Genomic DNA, 16,508 nt, shown 5'->3' with positions numbered 1-16,508 from the left:
GGTAGATAATTAGCATTTAATTTTGCCATTTTTGGACAAGGGTGCATTGCAATGAGTGCCACACCTAGACCCCAATACCGACAAAGCCCAAATTTTACGTGGAACGAGTTGAGAGTATAGGTGACCTAAATCCAAGAGATGGGTATGGAGGCCCTTACCGTCTAGGAGGAGAAGCGGTAATGGTAACTTGTTGGTCGGGACTAAAACCATGTGTACCGCCAGCGCTAACGCTGGTGGTACAATTAGTACTTAAAATCATTTTATTAAATAAAACATTTCATCTATTAATCCAAAGTGGAACTATTATTAGTATATTTTAAATGCCCAACAAAAAACTGATTTACACTTTTAACTTAAGTGTTTTTGCTTACTTACTGTCTAGAATTACCAATGCTCCTGATCCTTTGTCTAGCACATCTGATACCACTGCCTGTGTCTTCAGTGTGCCACTGGTGGGGAAAGGCTTGAACACCTCCAAATACTGCTCTCCATGAAGGAGCTGTAATAGAAATATAAGACACATGTGAGACTGGTTTATTAATCCTTCAAGTCAATCAAAAAATAATATATACATACCTGTATAAAGCAAATATTCTTATTGGCTTTAGGTTAAAGACAGTCTCAGCGCGTTAAACCCTTAAAATAGCACGAAAATGAATTTTCCTTGAAATCTCACCAATTTCCCCATAATGACCAAGGTATATCCTATCCAAAACCGTTCAGAAAATGAAGCTACCTAATACCGTTTTTAAGTTCCATTAAATAATAAAAGACGACTCGTCTTAAATACTCAGCTACCACCTCACAGTACGGCTTCAGAACGCGCAATTTCTCGCTAAGTCTCGCGGTTTACTATGAATGAAGTACTACGGCTGAGACCCGGATGTTACTATTTGGCGCCAAAACAGCAAACATGGCTCAGACGCGCGTCAAGTCTGAAGAGGAGAGCGACAAAAGGGGACGAAAGAAAATAGCCACTCCAGTTCGAAAGATACGAAAGAAAATTAGAGACAGACAAAGAAGCACTCAGACTGTGAATGTTGGGAGGGAGGTGGGGCGGTGGAGGACACTTAAAGCTGAGTTAGGACTCACATACGAGGCAATGGCGAAACTACTCCTCGACACGTGAGTATGCGCTTCACAGGTCTCAAGTGTAACTGATTATCATATTATCCTGTTCACAATAAATGACAATATTTGTGCTCATACAAAGTTGGTTACGTGTATAAGAGCGTTTTGGGCTTTACGTTTTCTGTTTTTGATCGGTACATGTACCGAAAAGATGGACAGGCGGCACTTACATGTCTGACAAGTTTCGCTGTGTAGTCATGACGTCTGTCTCATTCTGACTGAAGCCTGCTGTGATTGGTCGTAAGCGTGGGAAAATCGAGGTCGTGACCTTGAGCCGGAAGTACTTCTGGCTGTGCTCCGAAATCATGATAAATAGTTTTCGTTTTCTAATTCTTTATTCTAGTTGTCTTAACAGGACTTTTGTGACTCAGACTTATTAATATAATAATAAACAATCTCACAAAATACAAATCTGATCAAAGTTTTACATAGAACCTGCTTCTATACATTAATCTAACCCACTGAGACTGTCTTTAAAGGACACTCACTCCTTGGGATTTTCTCAGAAAATATGAATTCTCCTGGGGCATAGAACAATTTTCCCCTACTCAAATTATTGACCCATCCCTGCACTTTGAGGTGATGTTTTACTCCATTTTGAATTTAACACTTTAGTTTATAATGTTTGGCCAGTCATAGTAATGGCATCTGCCATCACAGGCATTGCTGGGGTAGCGCTAACACTCGTCAATTTAGCCGAATGCTAAAACTGACTTAAATTGGCTAAACAAAAAGGGTTTGATTTGACTAATTTTAGTCAAATTAAAGCCATTTGGATAACAAATTGACAAAAAAGTGGTAATTTGGCTAGGCAAAAAAATTGCTAGCGCTACCCCAGCATTGCCTTGTTTTTACACAAGAAAATGGTAGGTGTTTTGTAATGTGGCCTTGTGCTGGGTATAATACAGATGCTACAAGCTGGCAAAGGCTACCCAATGAGGCTGAGAACATGATTACGACACAAGGTAAACTTCAGATAAATTTTTATCCAAAGGGTTTAATGTCTTAAGATAAATTAACATGACTGGAGGGATTTTTAAATGTGTGTTCAAATTCGCCAGAAAAATCCCCTGCATGGCCCTTTAATATAATAATGACAGTGCCTAGAACTTGCTTTAGTGTTTGAAAGTTTTGATACAGCTTGTGCATTCAATATATTCAGCATAATTAAAAAACATCAAAAAACTTCTTACTTTAGTCAAGTCTACCATAGAGCCAATGGATGACAAAGCAGCCCCAGTGGCTGCCTGAGCAGGAATTACAGCAAAGGATGGAATGACACTAAAATCTTCAGACCCTTCATAGAGAAACTTGAGGTGATCAGGTTGTTTTGTAGATGCACCAACTACAAAAGAAAGAAATGGTATAAAAGAAGCATTGGTGACTCACACTGATCATGAACAGCAATACATCAGGATATTTTAAAAGGCAGTAAAGTCTAACAGACAAACACTACATTAACTTCAGATTACTAAAACAGCTTTAATTCTTCACATTTATTATACAACCAAATTTCCTTATCCATGGCCCATTACAATTCAAAGTGTGTAATAAAAATATAAGGAACAAAGAAAAGACCCAGAAACAAATTCATCAAACATGAAGCACAGGGGCGGATTGAGGCTGTCTTCTGTGTCTTCAAGAAGATGGTCAGATTTTCAAGTTTACATCGACAGTTATCTAATTTTTTCTGTTGAAAGAAGTGAAAATTATGGATGGATCAAAAAAGATAATTTGGAAGACTGTCAGAAAATATCTCTGGATCTGCCCTTGAAGCATGACAGTGCTTCAATGCATTTTTAAAATTGTTATTTAAAACAGTTATTACATTGGGAATTCAAACATTTTCTAAAAGTTATAATATGTTCCCGATTTAATATTCTCACCTCCAAGTGCATACAGTATCACATCATCTGCATTGTACGTGAAGGACTGAGCAGGTATTTTCTTACCAATCAGGCTGGTCTACAAAGGAAGAAAGAACATGGCGTATCTACTTAATTATCTGTTCACATCATAGCAGTGCAACATGTAAACACTTTGGCAGTGGGTTATTTTTCTATTTACCTTACCTAGGTTCTAGATTCCGGTATTGCCAGCTCGATCTTGATTCCATATATAACCCACATCAGCCATACCACTGTAAAGCTAACAAATAGAAAGGTATAGTGAGCAAACTAGCTTTGTAGTGCCCTGACACTAAGGGTATATTTACCAAGCCTTTCTCAGAGTTATCTGAATTCTGCTCTCCTTCAGCCTTCAGTTCTTCTAACTTCTGCATCAAGAGCATGGTATTTTCTGAAAACAAATGCTATCAATAATAATAATAATAATAATAATAATAAAGTACTGGCATCAAATTTAATTTTCATGCAAAGTAACAGCACTATACACCAGTAAAAAGTGAACAAGAAAAAAGACCTATAACCTAATAAATGACATCATTGATGAAACACAAAAAAACAAATGAGAAACATTATTTATATTACCTGGACCTGCAACTGGATAAGTAGCATCTGTAAAATCACATATTTTCTCCCAACTGTCTCTAACTAAAAGCACAAAAAAACAGCAAAATATGACATATGCAATCATATCTAACTTGTATAAGTTGCCCTCTCCTATTAAAAAACGAAGTTACACAATACAATTAATACAATACAGACACGGGTTGTAGCAATCTGGCAAAAAGACCATCATCCAAAGGGCAAAAATCACTTAATCCTGGTATTATTTTTTTTTTAATTCAAATGCCACATGTTTTAAACCTATAATACCAAAACAATTTCATGCACCTAACGCAACAGTATGCAGTGGTATAAATTTCATTTTAATCAACAGATTTGGTAAATGGAAATCAATTTTATTATCGAAACTGAAAACTACAATTTGTTTTCAAATTAAAGCTTTCTACCAATAGGAACATTTCATTCATTCGTTTGTTCGTTCGTTCATTCATTCATTCATTCAATCATTCATACATACATACATACATACATACATACATACATACAAAACTTGTGATGAAGAGTAATTTTTGTTTTTCTCTAGTGTGTGTGCCGTAAATGATCCCTGATATGACAAAAAACATGCCAATAATTTTCTGAAAGCTTTCTTTTCCATAATGTACAGCTGCAAAACAGACTGGTAATTCTGTGTCCCAGATTTAAGGGCTGTTTTAGCGTCATTTTCAGCTAAGAATTAAAAAATTTAAAATACACAGCAATATTTGGAAACATAAATTTGTCTGTAATAATTAGACAAATCCACCCCCTTTTGCATTAAAGCAACCACATTGCATAGGAATAGGAATATTTTGACAGACTTTTAAAGATGATCACCCCCTGCTGTTACCAGTATCGTGGACGTGCATATATATATATATATATAAAAAGGCGAAAAAAGCTGTAGCTTACCTGATTCTGCTGGAAGTGGCCCATCCTTTGTTCTCACCAAAGCACCCTGTGTCCTTTCAAGTCGCACTAGAAATAACAGTAACAGTAGCTGTCAACAGATATGCACAACCATTTTACATACAAGGTACCGTATATGCATTAAATAGCATTATAATCGCAACAATAACATTATTCATATGCATTTAACAGCACATCACTATTGATTCCACAACAGTGCATGTCTGTCTGAGAGAACACATTTAGTTACTTTTAATTTTCAAAATCAGTCCTCATTTCTAAAACAACTAATATGCAGAACTGTTGAACATAAAATAAATACAGTTTCTACTCACAAACAATGGCACTAATGACTCCAGAAAATTAATAACATTACTTTAAAATACCTATGAAGCATTTATAATATTAATATCTCCATGACATGGAGGTTAACCTGGGGTAGGTTAAACTTCACTGTATATGTGGCATAATTTAGTGGCTACATTGCACACTCAATTACTACATGTATGAGCCAGACTGCATCATTAGGCCTCTCCCCAAGATTTAAGTAATGCATTAGCAATGAGCAATGGCTTTTTAAACCTTCTATAAATAGCTTTAAAAACCCTCTTAAAAGGCCATGTCTTCATCTTTGTTGGTTTCATTCAGGAAAAGAGCTTTGTAAAACCAGCTTCGGTTCTCCTTACATTTGGACATCCACCCTCCAGCCACCTCAAACAGCCCGCCGTTCTCCTCACAACTTTCATGACACAGGTACACCACCAGTGGAACAACATATGTCGGACTCAGTGCCTCAAATACAGCTGGAATGATATAGTTATACATATGAGAAAGTTTTCAGAAAGTCCTGGAGTGCTCAGCACTAGTACTGTGAAAAATTCTGAACCCTGTGGTTTTTATCAAGAGCAAATTCAGCTTAAGCAGATTAAGATTACAAAATTTAATAAGATCTGGTAGTTAAAAACTAATTGATTTTTCATTAACCTGCCCATAAAGATGTAACATCATCATGACTATCATGTTACTACTATCATGCTACTAAAAGAAACTCACGTGGTGGCATTACACTCTTGGTCATCCTAGAACTTGCCATTGGTGCAATAGTATTTGTAAGTATATTATTTTTCTTCCCTTCGATGGCCATTGTATTGCCCATACCAACTAGACCCATCTTGGCTACAAAAAAATGAGAACATTTGTTTCAAAACAATCGACTTGAACATTTGCTTGACTTTCAATAATATTTTAAAAGATACATTTTAGAATACTCCCAAAAGATCTGTATTAATTAACATTATACCTCGGCTGGCACTTCAAACACTTAGCATATAAGTTACAACTACTTGCCTTCCACTGTATGCCCCATACAAGAGCAAATTATATCAAGGCTGAGCCTTAATATCACATACAGTGGATGAGTAATGTTGTAAATAGTACTAAAAAATCTTGTGCTGATGTATACCTGCTGAATAATTGGCCTGTCCAAAATTTCCATACAATCCTGAAGATGATGTTGTCAAAATAAACCTGAAATATTGTCAGCAATAGTTACTAGTACATCACCAAAAATGTGCTTTCCTTGATTGAGGAATAACTATACCTTTATGTATCTGTATATTAAAATAACATATATGCATCATATACATAATTGTATACAAGCATTTTGAATATGGCATACTTCAAGTTATGTGAGAGTTCATCTTACTATGCATAATGCATAGCATGATAGATGATCACCATGCATTTGTAAACTACACTCAAGAATCATGTTTTAACACAAGGCTTTCTAAAAGGCATTACTCAATGTATATACTGGTGCAATGACAGTGGATCCCTACCTGCCATAATTGTTCTTTTTCATGTGTGGCCATGCTGCCCTGGAGACGGAGAATGAACCCCGTAGATGAACTCTCTGGATGATATCTGGTTATAAAATTTTTTAACTTAAGAGAATATGATTTCAATATGCCATATCTGGTGAATGAAAAACAACTCAACAAATTCAAGTAAAAGTATGATAACTGGTAACTGAAAGACTTTTACATAGTTTAACAAATACACAGACATGAGCCTAGGTTTCAAAAAAAAAACCTTTGAACATTTATTATGGGACTCAACACCTAACCTTGAATCTCAGAAACCATCAGAATTGAATAAAAAATGGGGAATTCCACTTTTCCGTGGAAAAAGTTCATGTCTGATCCAGACCCTCATGATCAGTTTGTTTTATCCACAAATTTTTGGAGTGGTTAAGTCATAGCAGTTCTTTTTATTTTAAAGCTTTAATATTATATTGTCATCTTGATAGCAGTCTGTAGAAAATACAAACTACAAGCTCTTTAAATATTTAATAAATGTAGAATGTTTTTTTAATTGCAGCATCCCTTGTCCTCTTTCCTCTCTTTGATATTAAATCCCATACCCTAGAGCATGACTTAATTACCCCAATCATCATCACTTATCCTGGGGAAGGAACGGTCTCTCAAAATGCCTGCATTATTGATGACTACATCTGAAAAACAAATCAAGAAACATCTATTTAAATAAAAACATAAGTAAAGCAATAAATACATTTGACCTGATATCATTACCTTGTCATTTCCTGATATCAATAAGTCACCATATAGTGTTACAATAGTGTATCAAGGACAAAGTGCATAGCGTTTCCCACCACATGTATATCTATAATCACTTACATAAACTTCAATGAACTTAGCCCCACTATGGCACAATAGCATAAGTTACACACAAGTTTAATCCCTACCTATTCTACCATAAGCATCCAAGGCAGTCTTCACAACACTTTCACCATTTTCCACTGAATCTGTTTAAAACAAAATAAATCCTTCAATATAAATGTGTTTTCACATTATAAAGAAATGTTTTGTCCAAACATAAAGTTTAATAAAAAAAAACAACTGTATGGTTAAACGGTGAAATTTGTCCATACCATAATTAGCAACTGCTTTTCCTCCCATGGCTTTAATTTCTTCAACAACTTTGTCAGCTGCAGCAGAGCCCTTACCACCACCTTTCATGTCACCTCCCAGGTCATTGACTGTAAGGAAACCAGTATATACATAACAGTGATTGAAGTATATCTTAATAGGTTATAATATAAAAAATATCAATATGTGTTTCACTGTCAACTTGCTTCACATAATTTTTAATGATTAAATCAGAATTACAATTTCCTGTTTTCACCTATTTAATTACGAGTGTCCTATTTCAGAAACCTGTAAAACAGATCACACTGGCATAACGTGCATATACTGCTCCTGGGGTGAGGACCAAACAAAATTTTTAAAGCTCAGTAGGTGTTAAGAACAGTAATACATGTCTGCATACAGACTCACCAACAACTGAAGCTCCTCTCTTTCCAAATTCCAAGGCATACTCCCTTCCAAGACCTTTGTAAAGATAAGAACATACATACTTGATACTCAAATATTCATCAAGTGGTATATTACATAATTAATTAAATTGCTGTGGATATGCATAAGATAAAGCTAAAAGAACCTGAATACCAATATTTTTCTTTAAAACAATAACAGTTTCCAGGGGCGGATCCAGAGCTATATACTGACAGTCTTCCAAATTATCTTTGTTGATTCATCCTCCAATTTTGACCGTCTTCCAACATTAAAAATTGGATACCCGTCAATGTAAACTTGAAAATCTGACCGTCTTCTGGAAGACCCAGAAGACGGCCTAAATCCGCCCCTGGTTTCATAATGTAAGTAAATCATTAAAAAAAATCCTACATTACATACAGGTATATATGCACCCATGTACAATGGCTTATACTGACATGTGCAGACTCATGCATGCACACAATTAAACACAAATACATTTCTGTTCTGATTTCTTTTCTCTCCAGCACTCCCACCTAATAGCAATTATTCTATTTGGGCCAATTTCCTATAGGATCCTATAGGATCTTATAGGATCCTATAGGACTTTTTCGTTAGGGTGACCTTTCGTACTACATGTACACTGTATACATGGTGTACATGCCAAGTACTAGCTAGTACAGTATAAATACCTACAGGTGCATATACTATGTAGCATCTTAGGTCAAAAACTGTAGCAAAGATGACCCAATGTCAGTGGAAGTTGAAGATGATATCATGTAAATCTGCCATAACTGTACATTCAAACTCTATCCATAACATAAACAGGACTGCTGGAGGCTGATTACCCTATTAAAATCTACATTTTCCTTTTAATTAAATTTGTCCAACTTTATGAAGGTATTTATGGTATTTCTTTTCTTTATCCAGAGAGAATTGTGTTTTTCAACGTTAACAAAAATTTACAATATGCAATCGCCAATGTTAAATTGTAGAAAAATGAAGTCAAAATGTAGAGACATTTATCTTATGCTAGTATTGCACTTTGCCCTCCCTGTCAAAGAACAATCAATATAAGATCTGATGTTTTCAGCAAAAATAAAAATAATATTCCGTTTTACTTACACATCTACATCTTCACATGAAACTAGTCGCATCACTAGAAAAAGAAATTAATGTCAAATTACCTGAGCCAGCACCCGTCACAAGCACCACTCGGCCATCAAACCTCAAACTGTCGTCAGCCATGCTTGTTCTACTTAGGATGACCTATATTTGAAATGCAATTTGATTGGATGATCGGTGTTTACTTTTCAGCCACGCCACTTCCGGAAGCTGCAGCATGTGGACTGAAAATGTTGTGTTGACTTTGACGTTTTTCGTCTCTTTCTGGTCTGTTGGTCTAAACGAAGAACTGCCTAAAGTGATAAATTTTGATGTTAAACCGGGCGGGAAGCCACAAATATTTGAAGAAAGCTGGGTGAGTGAGGTCTTAGTTTTAACTTAAAAGTGCCAGCATTACACTCAGGACTTCATATTTCAATGTGGCTTTTTTTTTTCAATAAAACAATTGGAATAAAAAGAAACCTCAAGTATGGATTAAATTGCCTGGTGTGAGCCTCCTTCATTTACATATCCTGTAAATATGTCGTCCACAACATTTAAGATACCAACTTAGGTTTGATGTATGAAAGTACTAGTACTACAGAGTTCAGAAAAAGCAGTTCTAATTAAACCTAATTGCATAGTGAATTAGACCATTGACAATGTAAAGGATTAAAGCAAAATGGTAATCATAATTGTGTCGCATGAGATTGTTTATGATTATTCCTGGTAATTCCCAATGAAACTGAATAAAAAGTTAGGAAACAAACAACATGCATGTAACTCAGATTAGAGCCATGCAGTTACCTGTCAAGCAACAAAAGCTGCTTTGTGTATTGCTTTGATAACTGCTATATTTTTACTATCAGTACCAGGTGAATATTATTTTTGGCAGTTGCCCTGACACTGGTCATCTTTCTCTTCTCCCAAACTCCTATCATGAATTAATTTCACCCCCTCTCCAACATTTTTTTCAGCCACATCCCCACCCTCAAACTGCTTCACCACCATCTATGAGCATGTCATCTTCCCCAGTTTGCCTTTCTCCTCTATCCTTAAACCCTAGAACAGAATCATTTTCAGTCTTGCCCTTAATTCCTTCAGTCTCATCCCCAACACCTACTCCTTTCACCTTACCATCAGGTCCAAGGGCACCTTTCTTTTCACACCAATCACCCTACATAGTATCACACATGACCCATTCTGCTTCCTCTGTGCCTGAGATTCCTCCACCACCACAACCACACAGGTTTTTCCCCACACCCTTTCTCCTCTTTAAACCCAGGACATACCCATACATACTGCTAACATCAGAGTGGTGAATGAAGTTATCAATTTAAGCACAATATATTGCTTTGCCAAGCTGTAAGTCAAATGAACAGTATCCACTCTTACTAGTCTGCAATATGCAATGCCTGTAAAATCTGACCAATTGCCCTGGACTAACAATGTTATTCTGCATTTATACCATACAGAAAAAATATGCTGGCATGTTGAGACACATACAATTTCATACAGTACAAAGCAATTACATTGATAACATGTATTAGCTAACATGCATATCTTTAAATGTCACCCTTTTATAAACAATGAGAACCACTACTTGTTTTAGACTTTTATTAATAAGTCAGTATGATTTGATGGAGAATGATTTTAATTTGTATTTCAGGGTGAATTTATTTGTACTTTTGCATATTCCTGTCAAGGAGGCACTAAAGAGGTAATTTTTTATTTCACAATTCTGTTTTTTTTATCAGCCTTTTTCTTCAGCAAAAGGCATACCCATCCCATGAAGCATCACACTTGTATGTGCAGTCAAAACTGTTCTCTTTTATGTCACAACTGTCACATTCAGAATTTTATCCATCCAGTTTGCAACAGTTTATCCAATAAGTTAGAATGTAAATCTCACAACTGACACATTCATAGTACTAGCATTAGAATAGTGTTTCATTACCTACTGTAACCAAAACAAAAAAAGCACTCTCTGAGATAATGTTTTTAATTTAGAAGTAGCACTTACTTGGCTGTCTGTTTTAAGAAAAGGTTTGTTTGGATGAATTCATAAATCAAAACTAGTTTTAAATATCATTTTTTTGCCAGTCATGGGTGATGACTTTAGAGAAATCCTCTGACAAAACCTCCCTTTCCTGTTCTGTGGAAAGACCCTCTGCAACATCATACCTTTTCTTTGAAAAATTCAACTTGCATATCTCTGGAGGAAAAGTTACATCTGGAGAAGCTTTTGTGAGTAGAAGCTTTTTTTCTAATAAAATATGCATTTAAAACTGAGTAGAAGTTGTACTACTACTATTATTATTATTATTATTTCATTATTATATGAGGAAAGGGTAAATGTTGTAGGCCTACATCTGACATGTAAATATTAGTGTACTGTTTTTTTTTTGTTTTTTTTCAATGAAATTGAGGTATCTTTCCACTAAAGTATGTTTACTTCAGCAAATCACACTTAAGCAAATCTGCAAGAAAGAAATAACTTTATTAACATGTTTTTCATTTTCTAGTGCAATTGCACAGTGCAAAGTTAATCATTTTCAATCTATGAAAAATTGTAACTGCAATTTTGTGAAATTATTGAGAAGAAATGATTTTGCTGTATTTGGGTTTTGTTTTGTTTTATTCCTTATTGATTTCTTTGTGTTTCCAGGGTAATGGCAAAGTGCCACTGAGACCAGGGGAGTTGGAAGTCAACACTCAAAAAAATGAAGGTAACCTTTTGCTTTAAAGTGTTATTTGGACCCCCAAATGAGTCCGTAGTTAAATGTGTAATTTCTCATTTGAACTTTGATTTAGTACTTGAAACATTGATAAGGGTTTAGAATGCCATTGCATTGTATAAATACAACTCTTGTTAAAAACAACGCACAAAGCTTCAGTAAAATGTAATTTGCAGAATTTTCACAAGTAAACAAGAAATTCATTTTTCACAGAAAAAAATGTTTTCATTTTAAATAAATATTGAAATCCCTTTCTCATTATTCTTTCTTATTGCATTTATGATATTTTTGATGAACCAAAGCAAAACTGTAGTTAATGTAATCCAACTTAAATCTCCCAATCGATGGAAGCACAAATTGGACAACCTAACTTACGTTATTATGTCTTCTGCAGATGGGATGTATTTTACTACACAATTTAAAGTAGATTTTGCTAAATGACTGATTCTGCTTTATGTTTATCTGAGGTTAGCTGTGTTATAAAATTTTAGTAAATGTTAGTCTGCTGTGGTAGTGAAGACCACACAAACAGACTGGTGCAGCCTCAGATTTAAGTAAAGTTGAAATGAAGTAATCATTAATGGAAGTAGAGTATGGATTTAAATTTTTCCAACATGTCTGTGCATCATCTCTGTGTGTTATGTTATTCAACCCCATTAGGAAAATAAAGATAACAGATGTTAAAACAGCACTTAGTCCATCAGTACGTATAAGCCTGTCTTTTAACCTTATCCTGCACCCTCTGTTACCTAATTGTAGGTCTCAGGTTTATATAGGTATTAGGATGTTTTTCCAATGTCTTCTGAATCAGTAAAAGAAAGAAAAAAAGACAAGATGAAAACTGTTCATAACTATACAACTCAGGTGCTAACTTATAAATTCTGCTTAATTAACAAGTAAAGAAAAAGACCATTTCTCCCATTCAAGTGATGAAAACTAAAAAAAATGGTGGTTCATGTGTTTTTATTTTCCAGGCAGTGTATTCACTTTTGGTATTAGTAAGTTTTGAATATAAATTTTGAGATTTGTTGGTGTAGACTAGAGTCCTCTTCCTTTCCAATGAAGTGTTAAACAGTTATGACAGTTCTATGTGACGATTTAATGATTGTATAAGAAATCATATTTGACCAAGGATCCTTTATTTGAAATGGTTAATGGATGACATGGATTCCTTGATCCAGTGATAGTTTGAGTGTTCTTAATTTCATCTTGGGTAAGACTGATGTCTTCTTTCTGTGGTAATTATTTCTGTTATTTGCCTAATGCTGTAATTGAAGAGTGTTTCTGTCAGTAAATAAAGTTATTTATTGGTAGCATCAATTAAGCTCTCAGACAGGCTGATGTGTCCTGTTTTCAAACTTAATACTGGGATTTGGCATTGGCTTTCTTTTGTGGTTTTCCTGACACAATGTTTTGGACCAAGGTGATGGAGATGACATGGCTTTTTTTCTGATTTATTTAAAACCATAATACATCCATTGAGAAGGTTTGAAACATATAGGTGTTAATTTCATAAATTTTTAGTATGTCTAGATTATTTTTTATTAATGCTGTATGATCTGTATTTTTACATATTTACCAGTTATATGGAAGAAAGATGCAGTGTTCTTTGGATAAAGTCAAATGTGACTGTACCATGGACAAGGGAATAATTGTTCCTTCTATTGTACAATGAATACATACTGAATGTATTCGTCAGGGTATTTAAATTTGACATAAAGATTTCCTGGAAACATTTCAACCATTACTCAGTCAGACTTTTTATTAAATTATTCATCGATTGTGAGAACCTGACAGCAGGTGGGAAATGAATGTTTGCTATTGTACTGGAAGTTAACCAGTGCTTAATTTTTCCAGAAAATAAGACTTTGTTGTTTTGTGAGGGAGGTCAGGAAGGGTGCTACATGAAAGTATATGAAACCATATACATGCATGCACATTGCTGCTTGGTTAGATATGACCATGTAATCGGACCATTTTATCAGACCATATAATAGTAATTTCTGTAAATAAAAACTTACATAAATTCCATTTTTGATTCTAGGAGATATTTGGTTCATGTAGTATAATATGTTTTATGCAATTAGATTGATACTTAAACTTGGTTCAATATAACATGTTTAAGAATTTGAATGATTAAGTTGAAAAAAGTGACCCGTAAAGGTTAACTTTTTCATTGCAGGTGTAAATGTAATGTAATTGACCTCTATTACTTCATGATTTCAACTGTCCCAATGCTTTGTCATTATCATTCATCATGGACTGTGTAATGCCATGTAAAATATGTTAACTTTGCCCCCATATAAGTATGTGTAGGCATGTGGAAGTTTAAATCTGATGGAATTTGCTGTCACTACAATTATCTACATAGTAATATTTTTGACTTTGTATTTAACCTTCACTATATTTTCTAAGATGAGGTCCAACTAAATTTTTGCCAGGTAAATATGTCAGAGAGAGTAGAACTGATGTCTTTACCCCAGGAAGAGGTAACAAGATTGGCTGCCAACAACAATTTTATAAAACAGAATAACTTAATCAATTACTGTCTGGTTTAATTGGCTTTTAATCAGTTATCTTTGTAGGGATGCACTTGACATGGGTGGAGAACTAAATGTGTAGGAAATAAGGTTGAGAAAAAAAGTTGTCCACTCATTTTGCAGATAAGTAAAGGCTTAATAGAGGAATGTTTGAGTAGTATTAGATTTTTCATCTAGCAGAAGTAAAGACTATAAAAGTTTAAAGTGATCTTGTTGAAATGTGTCTAATATTAACATTAGTGTCCCATGAAAATTATTTTTTAAGTTATCTGTACTGATATGGTCAAACAAATATGTATGATATAACATGTGAGTTATTCCACTGTTGCAGTAGTTTATGTTGATAGTATTGTGTATGCTAAGAGACACTGCAATCAAATGTAGAAGCCTGAAGGCGTTTTTAATTTGTGCATATCAGTCAATGTAAAGGGGATGTGTATTGCAAAACATCACTTTGTATCTCAGGCAATTTTCACTCAGCCTTATCCATTGATTTTGTTAATCAAGGACCAAGCCTTTGTGTCTGAAGAAGTTTTTTAGCATGCTTTCCACTACAAGTAATAGAGTGGAAAATTATGCATAATAAAGCAGAAAAATGCGGGAATTCAATGGAGAGATTTCATCTGAAGTAGGATAAACCAGGAGAAAACATTGGCAAATTGCCCTGCGATGAAGCCAAGATTTTTCCTTTTTACTTAACCAAGACCCTGTTTCCAGGGCGGTCATAGATAAGGCAAATAAGACCCTTATTTTCTTTGAAAAAATGGAAAATCTACACTAGCAAGTTCCTAATTATGAGTCTGTTATTTATTTAGGACCTGGACTCTGTCCCACAAGTGTTAATTGTGCCACCAAAAATGTATGAGCAGTAGTTATTTTTTTAACCAAAGTGATTTTTCTTATTTTGGTTCAGAACTTGATTTTATTTGTTGTTGTTTTATTTTTTATTATTTTTAGTTATTTTCTAAAGTACATATTTTACTTTCAGTGAAACATGTAGATGGCAAATTCCAGTCACAGCTGACCAAGGTAGCCGTTCATGCCACACTGGGCAAGTCAGAACTTTGATTTCTACCCCTCAGTACCACAAAGACACGATACATTCCCATCCTGTTTCAGAAGAAATATCAACAGTTGAAGAAAGTTATCAGAGACATCATGAATGCCTAATTAAATGAATGGAGTACTTTATGAAATTTTTAACTTTGTCCTTGGAGGATAAACTTGCAAATGTGGACAAGAGAAAAAGGTTGCTACTCTACTACTTTTTCTGGACTGCTTACTAGAGTTTGCTTTAGTTTTATGTGTTTGTTATTTGTTTGTCTACAGTTATGTCTACAGATGTACAGTAGTTTACATTATTTCAGTGCATGGATGCTTTTTCTAATCATTAGATGGGATATTGTTAATTGGCAAGAATATAAGAATTCATTATGTTTGTTTGCTTTTTCGTTTATGGAAAGTTGGAATGAGTATTATTTTGCCAAAGACTATTCTATCTAAATTATATTTGAAGTTGTCTCAACTTAATGAAATTATGGTACATATTTTTTAAAGATGTGTATATTTCTATGCAAATTGTTACAGTTTTAATTTTCTCTTAACTGCACTGTTAACTCATTTAGAGCTTTAATGAATTATGGGATTTTCTGTATTTTTGTTACCACTGGACATTGACCTTATAAACAGGAATGTTTTAGATGTTGATTCTATGTTTTGAGTTATTACTGCATTAGCCACAAAGAGGTAATTTATTTTCTCCTAACTACTTAAAATGAAAATTAAATGTAAATCAGTAATATTTGGTAGGTATTCAGGAAAGTCAAGTATTTTTAGGGAACAATTTAGTCTGTACCTAACAATTTTCCTATATATAACAGAGTTGTGTTTGTTAATATGAATATTCTTTTTGTCGTATATAATACAAAAAGTTGGTATTGGATGGTTACCTTTATAACCAACACGGCGAATCCTGTAACAACGAAAATATAATAGTATTTTGATAACAGTATTGCATTTATTTTAAAAGATCTATTGGGTACCACGAGCCTTGATTCCGATGCCTGCCAGCTTCTCCGTTTTCTAACCTCCATATGTGTTTAGATATGAAGTAGCTTGTCTCGTTCAGATGCCTAACTAGGGCTTCTTGGCAAAAGCCTAGGTTAAGAAATTTATTGCGGGAAGACATTTGAGATTAATAAAGAGGGTGTAGAGCCGCATATCTGTAAA

The 16,508-nt window shown here is 34.4% G+C and overlaps 2 protein-coding genes across 2 annotated transcripts in view; one reads left to right on the top strand and one right to left on the bottom strand.

Annotated features, from left to right (window-relative positions):
• The window catches only part of LOC106168533 (peroxisomal multifunctional enzyme type 2), a 19,959-nt gene extending 10,711 nt beyond the window's left edge, over positions 1 to 9,248 (bottom strand). Inside the window, exons 1-15 of the mRNA XM_087002887.1 lie at positions 9,085 to 9,248; positions 7,901 to 7,954; positions 7,495 to 7,602; positions 7,309 to 7,368; positions 6,988 to 7,056; positions 6,383 to 6,467; positions 6,007 to 6,071; positions 5,598 to 5,720; positions 5,231 to 5,347; positions 4,548 to 4,613; positions 3,621 to 3,683; positions 3,347 to 3,429; positions 3,018 to 3,096; positions 2,325 to 2,476; positions 376 to 499 (exon numbers count right to left, since the gene is read on the bottom strand). Of these exons, the coding sequence (XP_086859013.1) occupies positions 376 to 499; positions 2,325 to 2,476; positions 3,018 to 3,096; positions 3,347 to 3,429; positions 3,621 to 3,683; positions 4,548 to 4,613; positions 5,231 to 5,347; positions 5,598 to 5,720; positions 6,007 to 6,071; positions 6,383 to 6,467; positions 6,988 to 7,056; positions 7,309 to 7,368; positions 7,495 to 7,602; positions 7,901 to 7,954; positions 9,085 to 9,145 (1,309 nt within the window). The 5' untranslated portion in view covers positions 9,146 to 9,248. The remainder of the gene's footprint in view (positions 1 to 375; positions 500 to 2,324; positions 2,477 to 3,017; positions 3,097 to 3,346; positions 3,430 to 3,620; positions 3,684 to 4,547; positions 4,614 to 5,230; positions 5,348 to 5,597; positions 5,721 to 6,006; positions 6,072 to 6,382; positions 6,468 to 6,987; positions 7,057 to 7,308; positions 7,369 to 7,494; positions 7,603 to 7,900; positions 7,955 to 9,084) is intronic.
• Positions 9,217 to 16,508, top strand: LOC106168546 (myeloid-derived growth factor). Its single transcript, XM_013547645.2, has 5 exons — positions 9,217 to 9,377; positions 10,671 to 10,721; positions 11,105 to 11,248; positions 11,670 to 11,730; positions 15,268 to 16,508. Exons 1-5 carry the CDS (start codon positions 9,240 to 9,242, stop codon positions 15,345 to 15,347), a joined length of 474 nt encoding a protein of 157 aa, XP_013403099.2. The 5' UTR covers positions 9,217 to 9,239; the 3' UTR covers positions 15,348 to 16,508.

Source organism: Lingula anatina, chromosome 1, assembly GCF_051362555.1.
Source record: "Lingula anatina isolate TDL-2025a chromosome 1, LinAna3.0, whole genome shotgun sequence".
Lineage (NCBI taxonomy): Eukaryota > Metazoa > Brachiopoda > Lingulata > Lingulida > Lingulidae > Lingula > Lingula anatina.
Note: the sequence above shows the minus strand (reverse complement) of the source record. Positions and strands in the feature narration are given on the sequence as shown.